Source organism: Mustela putorius, unplaced genomic scaffold, assembly GCF_011764305.1.
Source record: "Mustela putorius furo isolate JIRA1106 unplaced genomic scaffold, ASM1176430v1.1 tig00000145_pilon_pilon_pilon, whole genome shotgun sequence".
Classification (NCBI taxonomy): domain Eukaryota; kingdom Metazoa; phylum Chordata; class Mammalia; order Carnivora; family Mustelidae; genus Mustela; species Mustela putorius.
Window position 1 is genome coordinate 28,948,965 of NW_025421294.1, and position 20,307 is coordinate 28,969,271.

At 36.2% G+C, this 20,307-nt stretch overlaps 1 protein-coding gene across 1 annotated transcript in view; it reads left to right on the forward strand.

The window, feature by feature from the left end:
• MEIKIN (meiotic kinetochore factor) overlaps nucleotides 1–20,307 on the forward strand; it is a 91,148-nt gene that overhangs the window by 60,721 nt on the left and 10,120 nt on the right. Inside the window, exons 11-14 of the mRNA XM_045075540.1 lie at nucleotides 2,821–2,952; nucleotides 4,951–5,031; nucleotides 7,897–8,016; nucleotides 17,758–17,881. Coding sequence (XP_044931475.1) covers nucleotides 2,821–2,952; nucleotides 4,951–5,031; nucleotides 7,897–8,016; nucleotides 17,758–17,881 — 457 coding nt within the window. The remainder of the gene's footprint in view (nucleotides 1–2,820; nucleotides 2,953–4,950; nucleotides 5,032–7,896; nucleotides 8,017–17,757; nucleotides 17,882–20,307) is intronic.

Sequence of the window (20,307 nt, forward strand, 5' to 3'; positions counted from 1 at the left end):
CGAGGATGCAGAGAAAGGAGAATCCTTGTGCACTGTTAGTGGGAATGCAAACTGTGCAGCCGCTCTGGAGAACAGTTTGGAGGTTCCTCAAAAAGTTAAAAATAGCACTACCATATGATCCAGCAATTGCACTGCTAGGCATTTATCCAAAGGATACAAAAATACAGATTTAAGGGGTACATGCACCCCGATATTTATAGCAGTGTTATGAACAATAGTCAAATTATGGAAAGAGCCCAAATGGCTGTCGACTGATGAGTGGATACAGAAAATATCAACACACACACACACACACACACACACACACACACAGGAATATTCATCAACCATCAAAAAGGATGAAATCTTGCCATTTGCAACTGCATGGATGGAACTAGAATGTATTATGCTCAGTGAAATAAGTCAGTCAGAGGAAGAGAAATACTATATGATCTCACTCATATGTGGAATTTAAGTAAGAAATAAGATGAATATATGGGAAGGAGAAAAAGAAAAAAAAGGAGAGAGGGAAACAAGCTAGCAGTGACTCTTAACAATAGAGAACAAGGCGAGGGTTGTTGGATGGGTGAACTCAGTGAGTAATGGGTATTAAAGAGGGCATTTCTTATGATGAGCACTGGTTTGTTGGTTTGTTTGTTTTTCTAAAATTTTATTTATTTATTTGACAGAGAGCATAGTAGGCAGAGAGGCAAGCAGAGAGAGAGGAGGAGGAAGCAGGCTCCCCACTGAGCAGAGAGCCTGATGTGGGGCTCCATCTCAGGACCCTGGGATCATGACCTGAGCCGAAGGCAGAGGCTTCAACTCATGAGCCATCCATGTGCACCTAGCACCAGTTTTATGAAGTGATAAATCACTGAATTCTACTCCAGAAATCAATATTGCGCTCTATGTTAACTAAAATTTAAATCTAAAAAATAAATAAAAATTAAAAATCAATATACTGAAAACCATTGAATTTTACTCTTAAAATGGGTGAGTTTTATGGTATGTGAATTGTATCTCAATAAAGCTGTTTCAGAAAACCTCAACAAATTCCATGTACTATTAAGTGGAAGAGGGAAGTCTTTGAAAAGATGAGGAAAGACAGGATCCAGAATACAAGTGGAGGAACTGGCCTTTGAAAGAGGAAAAATATTAAAAAAAAAAAAAAAGAGGAGGGATATTACCATTGTGCTATATTTGTAAAAGTAGTGGTGAAGTGGTAGCAGCATGGGCTTTGTGCTTAGAAGGATCTCACATTTCATTTAATTCTCTGCTGTTACCCTGACATTTTTAATAGTTTTCTTAAACAAGAGGCCCCACATTTTTAGTTTGTACCAGGTCCCCCAAATTGAGTCCCGAGGGGTTACGTATTTTGATTTCTTCTATTGTTTTTGGGCAATGTTGTTGGGTAATGTTGGGTAATGTCAGCTGAGAATGGAAAGGATTATTTCACTCTCATCTCAGAATCCAGATAAATGTGGAAACATTTCCAGCCTGTGGTTTTTCCTTTTGAGTTTGTGGTGACTTTGATATGTCCAGCGCTTAGTTGTAGTGGAGGTACAGAAGATGTTGATGTCAGGAGTCATCTAGGGTTGGGGGTTTGTCAGACCTCTGTGATAGAAGAAGAAAGGGTTAATGACAATGATGGAAGGTGATAGATGAGGAAGGAATGACAGGAGACGGATAATGTATGAAGATAAGTGGTAGGATCAGTAAGTTGGAGATTTCATTGAGGGAGGAGTTTATATCACGAAGATAATTGAACGTGGGTTGGAAGGATATAAGAAACTATTCAAATTGGCAATTCTGTAATTTCTGTTGATGGTAAGAGCTGTGTTTTATTTATGTAGTGACTAAAATGCCATGAGGGGAAAAGGTTATTGAGAATGCAGAGGTCAAGCAACTGGGAGGCCAGTTGGTTAGATGGATTATCAATTTGTGTAATGAAATTGCTGAGAATAATGACAGGAGTCAGAGAAAAAGCTGTATGTAAGGCATATATGAGGGAAATGGGTCAGTAGATGCCGGTAAATACCTTGCTCTTTGCTGCGTACCCTTGTTCTTTTCTTTGCTTAGAATGAACCTCATAGCTCCTTGGCTTCCTTCCTTCCTTTCCCTTCCCTCCCTCTACCTTCTCTTTATCCTCTCAGCCACAACTCAAAATACTGTCATTCTTTCCAGACTCAACTCAAATTGTACCTCCTCAGTTATGTTGAATATATGTAAACTGGGAAGACTATTATAAATACATCTCAGAAGCACTGGACTAGTTACATAGGACAAGCAGTTACTCAGCAGTCTGCAGTTTTAGTCAGGGATTAATTGGTAAAGCAACACACTTTTTTGTAGTTGCAGCTTCCTGATGTCTTAATACTTTTGGTTTTTTAAATGAAGATTATTACATAATAAATACATTATAAATATATTTGATGTTTTCTCTAAAATTTAGTTTTAACCATTGGCAGATGGACAGATCTCATTACATATATTTTTACTGAACACTGTTTGGGAGATGTTACCTTAAATGTGGTAGGGAAATTTTTTGAGTTGTATGTATTTTAAGCTGTTTTGTCTTTTAATAGATTTTATTTTTTAATACATAGAAAAGTTTACTTTTTTCTAATGAAAGAATCTTTAACTAGAAAACGTTTTCAAGTTGAGAGAATAACAATAGAATTATCTATCTATATATAAATTTATATGTATATACGATTGATATATATACCCTATTTTAATCATAATAATTACAACATGTTTCTATCACAATAAAATATCTGAGAAGTGCAAATGTTTTTATAGTACTATGAAGTGTATTTCATGAATATGAATTTGTTTCAGCCAGAAAAAGATCCTGAACCTAGAAATACATATTTTCAAACAAAGTTAAGGTCTCATCATATAAAAATCAAGGTTCCTTCAAATAGATCAATTACCAAAGTTCCATTGTCTCAGCCCCTGGAACCTGAATTGGTAAGCTCTGACCTTCTATTAAATAATTCTTGAAAAGCCTATACCAAGGAAATGTACTTATTGGAAAGATTTAGATATGCCTAACTTCTTAACAAATCTACGGAAAAAATGCAGAGAGCTTTATGTTTACAACTATACGCAGATTAAAAAAATAGATTGTCAGTTAATAATTGTGTGTCTTGGGACCACTGGGAAGCAGATATTCAAGGAGAATTGAGTTCAAATGGTGTACTGAAAGGGGTAATACCTGAGGAAGGAGCAGGGAGAAAGCAGCATTGGGCAGGAATAGTCTCAGCCCTCAATATACATCTGCCAAAGCTCTCCCATTTCAAGGTCTGGAGCAAAGATTATCCATTACAGGATTCTTACGTTGCTTCCTATGCTCAAACCTTGGCTGAGGGTTGCCTGAGAAGATGATGGGCTCAACCTCAAAGCTGAAGCAGATTCTAGAGAAGTTGCAATGGGCCAGGGGTTGGCTGTCACCTAACTGCACTCCTTGCAGTGGAACAGCAGTTTCTTTGTTCAAGGAGATCTGCCCAGAACACCTCCATGGCAGCCACAATGATAAATAATAACTGTCACTGATTATCTCCTACTCTACAGGCTCTCTTTACATGTATTCTTTGTAACTGTTGTACAGCAATCCTTAGGAGTAGAATAATCCCTGTTGTTCAGATGAAGAGAAGATAAAATAGCTAATGAATTAGAGAACTGACATGTTCAGTGTGCCAGGAAAATATACCCATAAAATTTTTTTGATAGAAAATTTCCTAGTAAATGATCCCATATTACATCTTGAACAAACAACTAGTTTAAGAAATGTTAAGCCAGAAAGGAAAGGAAGAATGAAAAAAAAATGAGGAAAGAAAGAAGAAAGAAACCTAACATAAACTTTCCTGTGTTGTTCAATTTCCAACTATGGGTTTGTGTTCCAAAGTTGGCAGCATATAATAAACACCAGTTCAAAGAGATTTATCAGAGGGACTGATTGTTTCATGGAATCCAAAAGTTGAAAAGATAGCTGATTGCTAGAAATAAAGTTATCTATCTTCTCTCTTTTTGAATAACTGTGTCACTCTGTTTTGCTGCTCTCCTCCTCTGACTTTTTCCCTGGTTTTTGCATCTTTGACTCCAGCTCTTTATTCTTTCTGTCTCTGTTTTGATCTCTCTCCATCTGCCTTTCTCTCTCTCTGACTCTGTTTCTCTGTCATTTTTCTTTCTGTTCATAGTCTGTTGGTCTCCATCTTCTCCATCTTTCTTCTCCCTCCCTCTCTCTTCTTAGTGTTCCTCTCTTTTGTCTCTCATCCTCCCTCTCCTCCTTTCTTTTTCCCTCGCCCACTTCATCTCTCCTCCTTTTCCCTCTCCCATCCCTCCCTTTCTCTCTTTAACTTTTAGAACTCTCATCCTGTCTTTCTCTTGCTCTCTCACTCTTTCTTGATTTGTCCACCTGTCCACCATCTGTCTGCCTCTTTGCATATTCAGGAATTAGAAAATGAGTCTTTATAATTTCTCTAACTTTGATATTAAATAAATGGAAATGTGTATATATATTTAAATGTGTGTATTTTAAACAAATTACCCTTATTACATATATGTTTAACAGCTTCACAATTGTAATCCCTTTCCATGAAAAGTACAAAATATACTAGCAATTAAACAAATGCTAAAGGTAAAATAATTTTCTTAGCAGTAAAAAAGATAATTAAACACCATTTCCCAGTTCAAAACTTTAATTAGCTTTTCTTCCTAAATTAAGAATACCCCAAGTATTCTTGTAGTATTCTTGTGCCATGCAGAACTCTCAGGAGTTCCTTGACCTGGCTTAAGCCAGAAAATTCTTTAGTTACTTGTCTAGTGGTTTAAATTTAATTGGCACATTAACGTTTTATTAGTATGACACTTTATGATCTAGTCTACTAATTTGATATTGTTTTTACTGTATTAAATTAGTTTATTTATTTATACTATTCAATCTCCTATTTCACAAAACACTGATAGAGAACAAATTCTAGTATTCCTGATAAGAAAAGCAGAGGCCTCTTAACAAGTACACCATCTTCGCAAACTGCTGATTTAGTGGTAAGTATTAACATTTGTCACTTTTAGTATCTATGTTTTGGTTCCCCCTCCTCCCTATTATTCTGTTTCTGTCACACCAGGGAAATATTCTACTTAGGGAATAATGTCTATTTTTCTGTTGTATATAGACTTGCTTTCGCTGGATGTATTCTATACACTGCTCTACATAAAAGAAAAATTAGAGGGGCACCTGGGTGGCTCAGTGGATTAAAGCCTCTGCCTTTGGCTCGGGTTGTGATCCCAGGGTCCTGGGATTGAGCCCTGTATCGGGCTCTCTGCTCCTCGGGGAGCTGCTTCCTCCTCCTCCTCCTCTCTCTCTCTCTCTGCCTGTCTCTCTGCCTGTTTGTGATCTCTGTCTGTCAAGTAAATAAATTTAAAAAATTAGAATACTACAGCATCAACCAGGGTTTTCTTTTTTTTTTTTTTTAATTGTGGCACAATGTAACATAAAGTTTAACATTTTTAACAATGTTGGGGTTTTTTTGAGAGAGAGACAGAGAACATACAAGCAGGGTGTGGGAGGGACAGAGAGCAAGGGAGAAAGAGAATCTTAAGCAGGCTCCACTCCCAGTGCAAAGCCAAACTTGGAGCTCTATTTCACAACCCTGAGATCATGACCTGAGCCAAAATCAAGAGTGCGACACTTAACTGACTGAGCTACCCAGTTCTAAAATTTACCATTTTAACCCTTTTTAATTGTATAGTTCAAGTACTTTCACAGGTTGTGCAACCATTACTTTTTTAATGCAGATTTTCTTGCAAAGTTTTTCTTCTTGCAAAACTGAAACTCCATTCATTAAACACTAAGTACCCATTTCTCCATCCCTCACTCCTTCTCAATCACGATTCTACCTTCCCCCTCTGAATTTGACTGCCCTATATACTTCATATAAGTGGAATCATACAGTATTTGTCCTTTTGTGACAGATTTCATTTAACATAGTGTTTCATCCATGTTGTAGCATATGTCAACTTTTTTCCTTTCTATAGGCTGAATATATTCCATTGTATGTATATACCACATTTTGTTTATCTTTTCATCTGTCTGTGGACATTTGGGTTACTTCCACCTTTTGGCTAGTGTGAATAATGCTGCTTTGAACATGAATGTTCAAATATTTCTGTCTCTGTTTTCAGTTCTTTTGGTATACACTTTAAAGTGGAATTGCTGGGTCAAATGGTAATTCTCATTTTTAACTTTTTGACGAACTGACATACTGTTTTCCATAGGAGCTGCTCTATTTTACAGTCCCAGTAACAATGCACAATGATTCCAATTTCTCTACATCCTTGCCAACACTTGTTATTTTCTATGTGTTTTTCAAAATAATCGCCATCCTCATGGGTGTGAGATGATATCTCATTGTGGTTTTAATTTGTATTTCCCTTATGGCTAGTGATGTTGAGCTTCTTTTCACATGCTTATTGGCCCTTTTATCTTCTTCTAAGAGATGTCTGTTCAAGCCCATTTCTTAATCAGCTTATTTATTTGTTGTTGAATTATAGGAGTTTGTTTTATTTTTTTTTTCCATGTATTCTCTATTTTAACCCCTTGTCAGATATATGGTTGGCAAATATTTTCTTTCATTCTATGGGCTACCTTTTCATTCTGTTGATAGTATTCTTTGAAGCACAAAAGCTTTAATTTTTATCTAGTCCAATTTATCTGGTTTTTTTTCCTTTTCCTGTGCTTTTGGTGTCATAGCTGAGAAATTATTGCAAAATTCAATGTTATTAAATTTTACCCCTCTGTTTTCTTCTAAGAGTCTTATAATTTGGCTCTCATCCAACCAGAGTTCTTCTTAGGTTCAACTAAACAATAGAAATACAACTCACAAGCAGGGCAGAAATAGGTGTTCCCTTCAGTAGGATCAGTCTTCACAGAAGTCTATGAAGCAGTTGACTTAGCAGTTTGGGTACAGCTCCGACACAAGTAGATGAGATCCAGTATCTTTTGTAATACCACACAGACATACCTTCCAGTGTCCCCACAAGAGACATGCCAAATTACAAGAGTCAGGGAAATCCAAACTATGGTGCTTTTCATAGGGTTTATTTACATATAGTGCATTTGTCATTTATTCATAGTGCAGTTCTAGTTCTTCTTAGTCCAGATGCAGTTTATCAATCAGAATTCATTATTACCATTAGCAATGTTGGCATTGTTACTTTATCAGGTTCCATTAGGAACTGAGCATGAGAATTAAGCGAAGATCAGTTTTTCAAGCTGGGATGAAGGGTCCTTTATAGGTTTACTTATTCTGGCTATTTCATTTAAATGGAATCATATAATATGTGGCCTTTCGTGTCTGGCTTCTTTCACTTAACATAATGTTTTCTAAGTTCATCCATTTTATAACATACACTTTGTTCCTTACTTATGACTGAATGATATCCCATGGTAAGGATATACTATATTTTGTTTACTAATTTGTCAGTTTGGGGACATTTGAAAAATAATATTGCTATGAACGTTCATGTACAAGTTTTTATGTGAATATGTGCTTTCAGTTGTATTTTGTATATGCTTAGAAGAGGAGGTAGAACTGCTGAGTCACATGGTAACTTATGTTTAACACTTCTTTTGTAGTGGGCTTTTTAAAACCGCTTTATTGAGGTATAATCAACATACCATACAGTTCACCTATTTAGAATGTGAAATGCAGTGTTTTTTTAGTACATTCACAGGTATGTGTAATCATCACCACAGTCAATTTTAGAATCTTTTTATCACCTCAGAAAGAAACTCCATACTTTTTCCCAAGGAAATGCTTCTAATGAGATAAAATTTCACCTTTAATTATGTAAAAAGAATTGTTTCTGCCACATTTGACATCTGTAAGAGTAATATATATTTTTTTATAGATTGATTTGTCCTCAGTGCAAAAAACATCTTTTGAAGAACTATTTCCAAATGTCAGCAATTATGTTAATTCAAATGAAATTGTTCCTGTGTCAGATTTACAAGAATGCTCTTCAAATGAGGTTAGTATTTTCCATTTTTTCTTCAATTATTGAAATTAATACTGTTATATTGGATACTTTGTATATGAGATACTTTAAGAAATCTGTAACTCATTTGAAGCTAACATCATCCACATGAGGAGGCAGCTATCAGTTACAATTCTAAATAAAGAATGTTAGGCTGCTAGGGCCAGAACTCTACATTGTCAGGGCCTGAGGCTATTAAATTCTGAACTAGAGGAAACACTGTTAGCCTGCTTTGATCCAAAGCTCTGTTTTCATCTGTACATATAAATTAATAATCAATTTCATTTTGTTAGGATGAATACAAGGAAGTACTATGCTCCTTTGAAAAAGAAGGCATAAAATTCATAAAACTAAGTGCCATGGATGTGGGAATAGAGCTAGAGGATGAGCAGAAAAAGAGAGTACAGAAAGTGGGGTGGGGAGAAAGAAAGAACCAGAAAGAAGGGATGTGGGAGCCGACGGAGAGACAGAAGGACAGAGTGGGAGAAAGAGGTGGAGAGAAAAAGACATAAAAAGGCAAAACTCAGGGGATATGTAGTGCTTCACTGTAGCTAGGCCTTTTCAGTGTGACTCTGTGATGAAGGTGGGAATCTGGATGGTAAGAGAAAGCTGGAGATGAGACTGTAAAGATAAACAAGGGCCAAGATCTCAAAGGGTCTTTAATCCATATTAAGTAATTTGGATCTTTTCCCTAAGAGGAGCCAATAAAGAATTCTGAACAAGGGATGATATCATATGTCTTTCTGGCTCCAGAGGTGGAGAACAGATTATAAAAAGCTGAGACTAGAGATAGTTAGAGGGATAATTTCCTGGGAGAGAAAGAAAGAAAATGTAGGTAAGAGGTTGAAGGGAAGTAAAAATAGATTGAAGTAAGGACTTGGAATGGAAGAAGTTGAGAAACACAAGATTATAGCCCATTATTGAGAGGCCAGGTGAAACTGGAAACTATTACCTCTCTTAAAAAGCATCTTTATTGAGGAATAATTTATATGCAATAAATTGCACATATTTAAAGTGTATAATTTGAAAATTTTCACCTATGTATGCAACTGTGAAACCACCAACACAGTCTAGATCATGAAAATATCTGTCAACCCAAAAGTTTCTTCCTCCTGTTTTATATTTTTTTTTCCTTCCTGCCCCTGCCACCCAAGCAACTACTGATCTAGTTACTGTAATTATACATTGGTTTACATTTTCTAGAGTTTTGGGGTCATTCAAGTGAGAGAGAGAGAATTTTTGGTCTGGTGTCTTTAATTCCACGTAGTTATTTTTGAGATTCATTCATGTTGCTGAGTATATCAATACTTTGGTCCTTTTTACTGCTAAGTAGTATTCCATTTATGGTACACAAAAGTTTATCCTTTCACCCATTTATGGACATTTGATCATTTAGCTATTAGGAACATTCATGTACAAGTATTTGTATTACAAAGATTCTCTCTTTGATTGAACTTTAGTTAGGCTCTTCTGAGCCCTCTTCTCAACTAGGCCTTGTTTAGTTCTAGCAAGAATTTTCTCCCACCCTTGATATCTGATTTCCCACCCTTGATCTGATCTGATTTGATCTGGCCTGCCTTTGACACTCTGACCTCTTAGGTCTAATTGGGTTCCTGGATCTAGTTTCAAAGTGTGTGTATGTGTGTGTATAGGAGAGTTGCCCACACCTCCAACAGGCAATACTTCTGACATCAGCTGGGTGTCCTAGAATTCAATCCAATTTTGCACTATCTACCTGAAGATAGCTTTAGATTCCACAGGTAAAGGGCTTAGTTCCACAAAACCACACTCTACTTGAGATGCCACTTGCCAGTCTAAGTTGTTACTTGTGCTTCTGACCAACTACCTATAAATCAGAGGTTCCCATGACCCCCTCCTTGGATTTTACTAACTTACTGGAGAAGCTTATGAAAGTCAAAGAAACATTTTACTTACTAGATTCTGGTATATTGTAAAAGAATATAACTCAGGAATAGCCACGTGGAAGAAATGCATAGGGCAAGGTATGAGGAAAGGGCAAGGAGCTATACATGAATCGTACATACATATATACACTGTATGTTGTGCAAATGAAGCTGGTGCTCCTCCTTGGGCAGAGATTTTAGTATTATGATGTGGTAGAGGTAACTGTCTGTCATTATGTGGGTCATCCCATAGTTTATCTGTATAGGCATGAATCAGGGGAGAGGGAGATGCTCAAACTGGTCTGGGGGTCTGAGCCTTGGGAGCTTTTCCTTCAGGTAGTCATGATTTCTTGAGAGGTAGTTTTGGTTCCCATCGCAGGATGTGAGGTCTTTGCCTGGGTTAAGAGATAAACTGGAATTGCTAAAGGGAAAATGTGGGACAAAGGTTGATGGCTACAAGCAGGTGAGCAGTGAAGGTAAGGTCTTGGAATATAGCCAGTAACAGCTTCATTACATAGGTATGTTTGATTAAATCATTGGCCATTGGCAACCGAGTAAACCTCTATCTCTTCTCCCCTACCTGGAGGTTATGGCGCAGGCCTGATCCAACCCTGTGATCCAGAATTAGTTCCCCTGGCAAGGAGCTCCCTTCCTTAGGTGCTTTCCTTAAATTTTATCACATTAACAAAAACACTCTTATGGTTCTTATCACTTAGGAAATTCCAAGGGTTTTAGGAGCCTCGTGCTAACAATGGGGATGAAAAACAAATAGATACTTATTGAAAATCTCAATATCAGGGCACCTGGGTGGCTTAGTCAGTTGACTGGTTGGCTCTCGATTTCAGCTTGGATTCATGATCTCAGAGTCCTGAGATCAAGCCCTGCATTGGGCTGTTGCTCAGCCAGGAGTCTGCTGGAAATTTTCTCTTTCTCTCCCTCTACTTCTGCCCCTCCCCTGGCTCATGTTCTCTCTCTCTCTCTCTCAAACAAATATAGATGAATAAATCTTTTTAAAAAATTACTATATCACAAGGTCAATTTAACAAGAATCTCTTTGCGCTCGATGTTTCCTCCTGTAATTTTTCAATAACTGACACCCATTCTGCTGATCAGCTGTGCATCCCTGGCTGTATTTGCTATATTTGGATTTCAGCCAAATTTCTCTCCTCTATTTCAATACCTTATCATGTGTCTTTGTGTGTGTGTGTGAATAAAGAAAGGTTTCTTTTTTTTAAATTTAACATTTAAAATTCAATTAGCCAACATATAGTATATCTTTTTTTTAAAGTATGGTTGATATACAATGTTACATTAGTTTCATCTGTACAATATGTGAGTAAACCCTCTTACAATAATCTTGAATAAAAATCTTACTGTAATACTAATTATCAGAATAATTTCTTCTTTAACTGGAAGGTTATATATTTCCTTTCTGTTGGGTAATTACCTAAGAAATCTTCAAACTGTTTTCCAAAGTGGTGGTTCCATTTTAAATTTCCACCAACAATGTTTGAGACTTGGAGTTTCTCTACATCTACATTTCATCTTCATTTAGTCCCATCACACTTATAATCTTAACCTTTAGTTAATTTAATCTTAACCATTAGTACAGTCTTTCAATCTTAACCTTCCCAATTAGTATCTGGTTTTAATTTTCATTTCCCTAATGACCAATAATGTTGATCACATTTTCATGTGTTTATTTGCCATCTATATATTTATTTTGGTGACATACCTGTTCATATCTTTTGCACATTAAGAAAATTGTTTATTTTCTTATTGTAGAATTTTAAGAGCTCTTTATATATTCTTGATGCAAATCCTTTATCAAATATATATATTTTGAAAGATATTATCCCGGTCCATAACTTGTTTTTTTATCCACTCCACTGCCTTTTTTAAAACATGAAAAAAATACTTTATTTTACATATCATAAAATTCACCCATTTCAAGTTTACAATTCTGTAATTCTTAGTAAGTTTATGGAATAGTACAGTAATTACCTATATCAGTTTTAGAACATTTTCCAAATCCTTCACACTTGTTTACAGTTAAGCCCCGTTCTCATGCCCAGCCCCAGGCAAATACTAGTCTACTTTCTGTCTCTAGAGTAACTTTTTCTGGACATTTGTTATAAATGGAATCATAAAGTCTGTAGTTTCTTACAAAATGGTGTCACTTAAAGAACATACATTTTTAATTTTGATGAAGTCCAACTTGTCAGTTTTTTGTTTATTTTTTTCATGGGTATACTTTTGTTGTCATATCTAAGAAATCTTTGCCTAACCCAGGGTCACAAAGATTTTCTCGTTTTCTTCCAGAAGTTTTAAAATTTTACACTAATAACTGTGAGTTAATTTTTTACTTTTGGTGTGAAGTATGGATTGCAGTGTATTTGTTTATTTCCATATAGACATTCAATTATTCTAGCAACATTTGTTGAGGATTATTCTTTCTCCACTCTATTGCTTTTCCACCTTTGTTGAAAAAAGGTAATCCATGTATTTGTACAAGCTTGTATAAGGTTTTACTGTTGTCTGTATTTGTGTAGGTATCACACTGTATTGAATAATGAAGCACTATAATAATTCTTTAAATTAGTTAGGGTTAGCCTCTAACTTTGTTTTTCTTTTTCATTTGTTTTGGTTATTCTAGGTCCTTTGCATTTCTATATGAATTTTAGAAGCAGCTTGTTGATTTCTACCAAAAAAAATCCTGATGGAATTTTGATTAGGATTGCATTGTATCTACAGCTTAATTTGGGAATAATTGATATCATGACAATACTGAGTCTTCCAACCCAAACACTATGTATAGCTATCCATTTTTTGGCACTTCTTTAATTTCTGTACAAATTATTCTATAGTTTTCACTGTTTGGGTCATTATTCCTACTTGATATCATTATTTCCCTCCTGATAATAGTGTTTCATATTATTGATACTATATATAAGTGGTATTCTCAATTTCAATATCTGAGTAGAGAAACACTTGTGTGTGTGTGTGTGTGTGTGTGTGTGTGTGTGTGTATTGACCATTATATTAGTCTCTTTGGTTTTCCACAATAAAATATGATAGACTGGTTGGCTTACATAACAAAAATTTATTTTCTCATAGTCCTGGAGGCTAGAAAGTCCAAGACCAAGGTGTTAACCTACTCAGGTCCCAGAAGAGCTCTCTTCTTGCTATGACTTCATATGGCCTTTTCTCTCTTTGCATGAAGTATTAAAGTCCTCTGGTGTTTCTTCCTCCTCTTAAAAGGGCACTAGCACTTTCAGATTAGGACCTTGCCCTTATTAAGTCAGTTAACCTTTTATCACCCTCTCACAGAGCCTATTTCCTCTCACAGAGCCTATCTCTGTGTATTTATTCTTTGATCCATGGCCTTTTTAGAAGTATGCAATTTCTTGTCCACATATTTGGAAATTTTTCAGAGATCTTTCTGTTACTAATTTCTAATATAATCCCATTGTGATCTACATCCATTCTTTATATGCCTTGTATGTGTGCCTTTATTGAGACATGTTTTATAATTCATTTGGTTTATTTTGGTAAATGTTCTGTGTATACTTGAGAATGATGCATATTTTCCTTTTTTTTAGTAGAATGGTCTATAGTATCAGTCATGTCAGGTTGGTTGGTGGTAATGTTCAAGTCAATTATATCTTTGCTGATTTTTGCCTATTTAGTCTATCAATTATTAAGAGGTATTAAAATACAGACTGTAAGGGTGGGTTTGTCCATTTCTCCTTTAATTTCTTTTTTACTTTATCTTACTTATTTATTTGAGAGAGGGAGAGCATGAGCTGGGGGAGGAGCAGAAGGAGAAGCAGATTCCATGCTGAGCTCGACATGGGGCTCAATCCCAGAACCCTACGATCATGACTTGAGCCAAAGTCAGATGCTTAACTGACTGAGTCACCCCTCTCTCATTTCATTTCTATCCTTTTTGTTTTATATATATATTGAGGCTCTGTTACTAGGTGTGTAAACAGTTAATATTGTTTAGGATTGTTAAGTGTGTGTGTGTTTTTTTTAATTAATTCAAGATCCTTCATTATGAAGGATCTTCTTTATTCCTGGTAATGTTCTTTGCACAGAAATCTCCTTTTTCTGGTATTAATATAGCTACTCTTGCTTTCTTTTAACTGTTGTTAACATGGTATGTATTTTTGTATACTTTTACTTTCTTAAAAATGCATTTTCTTAATTTTTAGAGAAATTTTAGATTTACAGCAAAATAGAGAGAGAGATGCAGAGATTTCTTATAGCCCACTGCTTCAGTACATGCATAGCCACCACCATCACTGATATCATTCACCAAGGAGCACTTTTTTTTTTTTTAAACCAAGGATAAACCTGCATTGGCACCTTACAATCACCCCACACATTCCACAGTTTAACTTAGGGTCCACTCTTGGTATTGTGCATTCTGTGGGTTTGGATAAAGGTTTATTGTTGTCAGTAGTTTAGATATTGGCCATTCTAATAGGTATGTAGCAGTATCCAATTGTTGTTTTATGAAGATTTTATTTATTTATTTGACAGAGAGAGATCACAAGTAGGCAGAGAGGCAGGCAGAGAGAGAGAGGAGGAAGCAGGCTTCCCCCTGAGCAGAGAGCCTGATGCAGGGCTCGATCCTAGGACCCTGGGATCATGACCTGAGTTGAAGGCAGAGGCTTTAACCCACTGAGCCACCAAGGAGCCCCTCCAATTGTTGTTTTAATTTACATCTCACTGATTAGGAAATAAGATGTGAAGGGTTGTTTAATATGCTTACTTGGCATCTGTATATCTTTGGTGAGGAGTTTGGTAAGGTCTTTGGCCCATTTTTAAATTATGTTGTTTTCTCATTGTTGAGGTGTAAGGAGACCTTTGTAAGTGTTATGACCCCTTGGAGTATCCTGCCTAATAAGAGTGTCTTTGTAGGGGCCTCTGGGTGGCTCAGTGGGTTAAGCCTCTGCCTTCGGCTCAGGTCATGATCTCAGGGTCCTGGGATCAAGTCCCAGGGATCAAGTCCCACATCGGGCTCTCTGGTTGGCAGGGAGCCTGCTTCTCTCTCTCTCTCTGCCTGACTCTCAGCCTACTTGTGATCTCTCTCTCTGTGTCAAATAAATAAATAAAATCTTAAAAAAAGAAAAGAGTGTCTTTGTATGTCCTGTGCTATACCAGATAGCTTATGCTAAATGTGATTTATGCTAAATACCTGTTTTTCATACTTAAGGCTTTTGGCAACCTTTGTATCAGTTTGAACTCTAGGATATGGGTCTGAATCAAGGTTTACTGGGCTCTTCATGTTGGCAACACTTTGCACATGGGAAAACTAAATGTTATCCATGTGACTCAAATAGGAGAAGACAACTGGAAGCTTATTATCCTACATGGAGTTCTGTATACTTTTTCTCCTGGACTCCCACCTATGTGCCTTTTCCCTTTGCTGATTTTTGTCTGTATCTTATTGTGTAATAAGCCTTGACTGTGAGTATACCAGCTTTTCTGAATCTTGTGAGTCCTTTGGCAAATCATTGAGTCTGAGGTGGTCTTAGGGACTGAAATACCTTTTTTTTTTCTGGATTTTTTAAAGTTCTTATTGTGGGTATGCTATAATTTCATTGGAGTGCATACATAAAGAGATTAATATTTTATTTGTTGTTGGCTTTTTGTTCTTTACTTTTTATTTTTATTTATTTATTTTTAAGATTATACTTATTTTTGAGAGAGAGGGAGAAAGAGAACAAGCAGGGGAGGTGGGGAGAGGGAGAAGCAGACTCCTCACTGAGTAGGGAACCTGATATGGATCTCAATCCCAGTCCCCTAGGATCATGACCTGACCTAAAGGCAGACACTTAACCCACTGAGCCACCTAGGTTCCCCTGTTCTTTATTTTTTAAAGATTTATTTATTTATTTTGGATAGAAAGAGAAAGTACAGGGGGAGGGCCGGAGGGAGAGGGAGAGAGAAAGGCGGGGAAATCCCTGCTGAACACAGAACCAAACGTGGGGTTTGATCTCAAGACCCTGAGATCATGACCAGAGCCAAAAATCAAGAGTTGGATATTTAACTGACTGAGCCACTAGACACCCCTGTTGGTTTTTCATTGTAATGTTGTTTGGGATATTAGTCTTTCTGAATGTGTGCACTCATGTTTCTCATCAGTTTGGGAAATTTCTCAGCTATTACCTGTTTTATTCTCTCTGGGATGATAATTAACATATGTTAGACATGTTTCTATCCTCTGTATCTTTCAAACTCTCTTTAATATTTTTCATTTATTTGTTGTATTTGGGGTAATATCATCAGTAATTCTTTAGTTGTGCCCACTTTGCTCCTTAAGGCTTCCATTGAATTTTGTATTCAACAATTTTATTTTTCATTTCAAGGTATTCTAGTTGTTTCTTTTTCACATCTGCTTTTCATTCCAGATAGTTTCTTGTTTGCTCATCCATGAGATTTCAATTGTTATTTCTTTAATCATTTCATACATTGTTATTCTATTCTGATTTGGCATTCTGATATTGGATGTTCTGGGGGCTTAACTCCCCTCTTTGATATTCCTGTACAGTCTTACACATGGTAGCTTGATTTCTTATGAATTTGTTACTTCCTTTATTGTTGTTATAATAACATGAGAGGATGAAGTGAACTGTATTTTGCCCATTATTTCTTTTTTTAATTAAATTTATTTATTTTCAGCATAACAGTATTCATTATTTTTTCACCACACCCATTATTTCTGCTTCGAACGGTTCTGAGCTGAATTTTGAAGACCAACTCTGATTCTGACCCTGATCATTTATTTCCTTGCTCCTACTTGATAAGAATCCTATGTGCCTGTAATGGGGATCCCATCCTTGTAAGAGGATATGTATTTGTTTCTACTACAAAAGCTATAGCTAGGGTTGGGTATCACTCTCAGACCGCTTTTGCTCCCTTAAGGATTTTGGTTTAGTATCAGAATCTCAAGTTGAGAATTTCCTTCTTTCTCCTGACCCATTTAAAATGTTCTTGTCTGAGCTGGTCACTGTTCCCCGGGCACATAGCATATAGTGATTGGCTGTGCTGGGTTTTAAGGCCTCTTGGTGCTCAGAAGTATTGTCAGCTCCACCTGAATCATAAGAAAGGAATGGTCTGCAGGCTGGGAGAAAGTGTAGATTCTCCCAAGAAAACTCTGGTATTGTTACATACTGGAAGAATAGAAATGATGCTGGGCAGAAAAATATCAGATGCCCATCACAGAAGATGATATGAGTTTTAAAGTGGAAGTTGTTTCTATATAGGCTTTACTTACAGTGGGAGGAGCCCTCGGTAAATACATATGTCTATTTGAGTTCTAAGAAACAAGATATGTGACTTTTGGAAGATACTGTATTTCTTTATTCTGAAGTCTGTCTGTTTGATTGTTGTCAAAATTCATTGAGTTGGGAAACCAAGGAAATCTAGTATATGGCTCAGAATTAAAATAAGTTTATATTTTAATTCAGTAAATCATGTAAACTTGTTCTTGCACTTTGGAGTGCTTGAATCTCAACTCTTATCATTATGCTCTCTATGTTCTTAAATAAGATATCCAAATTCTCTGAACATAATTTTCCTCATTTTACAAATGGGGATGATATAATCTTCCCTGTCTGGTTCTTCTGTGTATTAAATAAGCAAATGTTTAAAAACCATTTCATTAGTGTCTAGAGTGGAGTAAGCATTTCATAAATGCTTTCCATCATTAGTATGTATGAAATATGGATGTTGAAATGATATGCCTTTGAAATAAAACAGCATACAAATACAGTATCTGGAAGAATTATGTGCTGTCTGCTTTTTTTTTCTTTTTCAGATTCCTTCAGATACATCAGAAATATGTTGTATTATTAGAGCAACACCAGGAACTAGACAAATGAAAAGTGAAAGTAATGTTATTGTAAAGAAGAAATATTCCCCACCCAAAGATATTCCTCAAGGTACTATAATGTGAATCCAGAGCCTACTTTTTGGATGATACAAAATATTTTTTTTATTATAAATTCCTTGTGCACACAGGAAGTCCACTTACAAATTGTATTCTAGGAATTCTTATACAATTACAAAAAGTTTGGTTAAGTTTTAGAGCCTGAGTAAAATATTTTTTGAATGTCATATATTTAATCTTTCAAAAAGTTAGCTTATGCCATTGATCTAAATGTATTTATCTTGGATACCTTTTCTTACAACTGTTTGAAATTTATTGTTGTTGGGTTTCATTTTTAGTAGAATTCTTTGTGAAAATATTCTTCATATATTTTTGCATTCCCTTATTGTTGGTTGAGTACTTGCTCTGTAAAAGGTACCGAGCCAAATATCTTATTTTATCTCATTTATTTCTCACTACGACTTTATAATAGGCAGATATGTTCTATTATCCTCATTTTATATGTGAAGAATCTGGAGCTCAAAGTAGTATGCAATTTGTCCAAGATTCTACTGCTAGTAGTAGAGAGGAATTCTATCTTTCGGGCTTTTACACTCCAAATTTAGGTTTTTCTATTCTCCTGATTATATATCAGACAGAATGTCTGATTAGTCACTGGAGCCTGGGAACCTTTTATGAGTAAGCAGGCAGTGAAGCAGTTGAAATTTAATAGGTTATGTACAACTTCAATCCACCTAAACTGTCTGCTTTTCATCCTTGTCCCCATTTCTGACACAGAGCCTACCCTGAGCACTCCCTAAGTCCACAAAAGTTGTCTTTTTTCCTAAGTTCCTTAAGTACTTAATTCAGTGCTACTCATTTGACATTTACTAAGATATTACTACTTCACATAATTCATAATACTGATTTATCATATTCTTCAGGTTAGGAAATTTTCAAAGACAGGGACCACATAATAGACTTTTTTCTATCTCTTATCTCTAGTGACATTAGCATGGTGGTAGGGAATAGTAGATGCTGTATCAAGGTTTTCCTAAAAAAGCAGAACCAGAGGGTTATTTCAAAGCATTGACTTAGGCAGCTGTAGAGTCTGGCTGAAAACTGTAGGGCAGGCTGTAAACTCTTGAGCAGAAGTTAATGATGCAGTCCTTAGGAGGAATTTCCTTTTTCTCTGAGAAACTTCGGTTTTGTTCTTAAGGCCTTTTAACTGATTGGATGAGGTCCACCTACATTATCAAGGATAATTTCCTTTGCTTAAAGTCTATTATTATAGATGTTAACCTTATCTACAAATAACCTTCACAGCAACACCAAAATTAGTATTTAATTTAATTGGTTAATATAGCCTAATCAAGGTGACATATACAACTAACCATCCCAGGCTACTTCATGTCAACTATGTATTCATACACATGCCCTTAAACCACAATTAATCTGTAAATAAAGAAAGTAACAAAGTTATACTTCTAACATAATACAGCTGTCCTATCCTATATACAACCCAAAATGTGCTAATTCCTTCCCCAGAAGAGGATGCAAAATCCTTGGGTGGTATTTATTCCTTTTCTTGATATCTTGTGACTCAAGTACTATGATAGAGAGTAATTATTAATACATTTTATGTTAGTTGTTATAGGAATAAGAGAGGGAAGCAAACAGGTATTTGCTTAAACTAGTTAGGTAGAAATAACTGGTATTTATAACTACCTTCCTCCATTTCATATTCCCTCTTCCTTCAGCAAGAACCTCAGCTGGTCATAGTTCTTAAGCTAGTAGGGTACTATCAACCTCATTTCAGTAGGGTCTGGGCCATTAGTCCTGGTTGGATTGGGTTGTTGCAATTTTCCATTGACCTTAATTTCAGGGCATAATAACACTAAGGGATGTCCTAAGGAATCTCCTATATTCCAGACATTACTCTTCCTTGCCTCCATTGCAGGGAAAATTTCACTTGAGTGGTCAGGATCAGTCATCCTGGCCCGCATAGTAATTCCCTTCTTTGCTTGTTATTCAGAGACCTGAGGAGCCCAAAGCAGCCAGGTGGCAATCTTACCTTCCAGTTATTGGAATCATTGTTGTCTCTCTGTGGAAGCATTGTCCCTTTGGAACTAAGACCTCTAGGCTAGCAGAGCAAGGCCTGTCATGGAAACAGGAAGCAAAAAAGTTTTTCTAGTAGATTACTAGAGATGATATTGAATGATCTCACTTCCATCTCCACTTCTTGATTCCTGGACCTGTGAATCTAGGCTGTAGGAGAAATAGCACCATATATTAAATACTGATTCAGGACATATACAAGATTCTGAGAAGCTTGTTTCAGCCCTGCAAGGTATTGCTGCCTACAGGGTGCTTTAACTGAGTCTTCAAAAGGCCATTCCACTATTCTGCCAAGTCAGCTGCTTCAAGATGGTGGGGAACATAGAAAGACCAGTGAATTCCATGAGCTTGGGCCTCTTGTCACCTTCTTTCGTGCCCTAA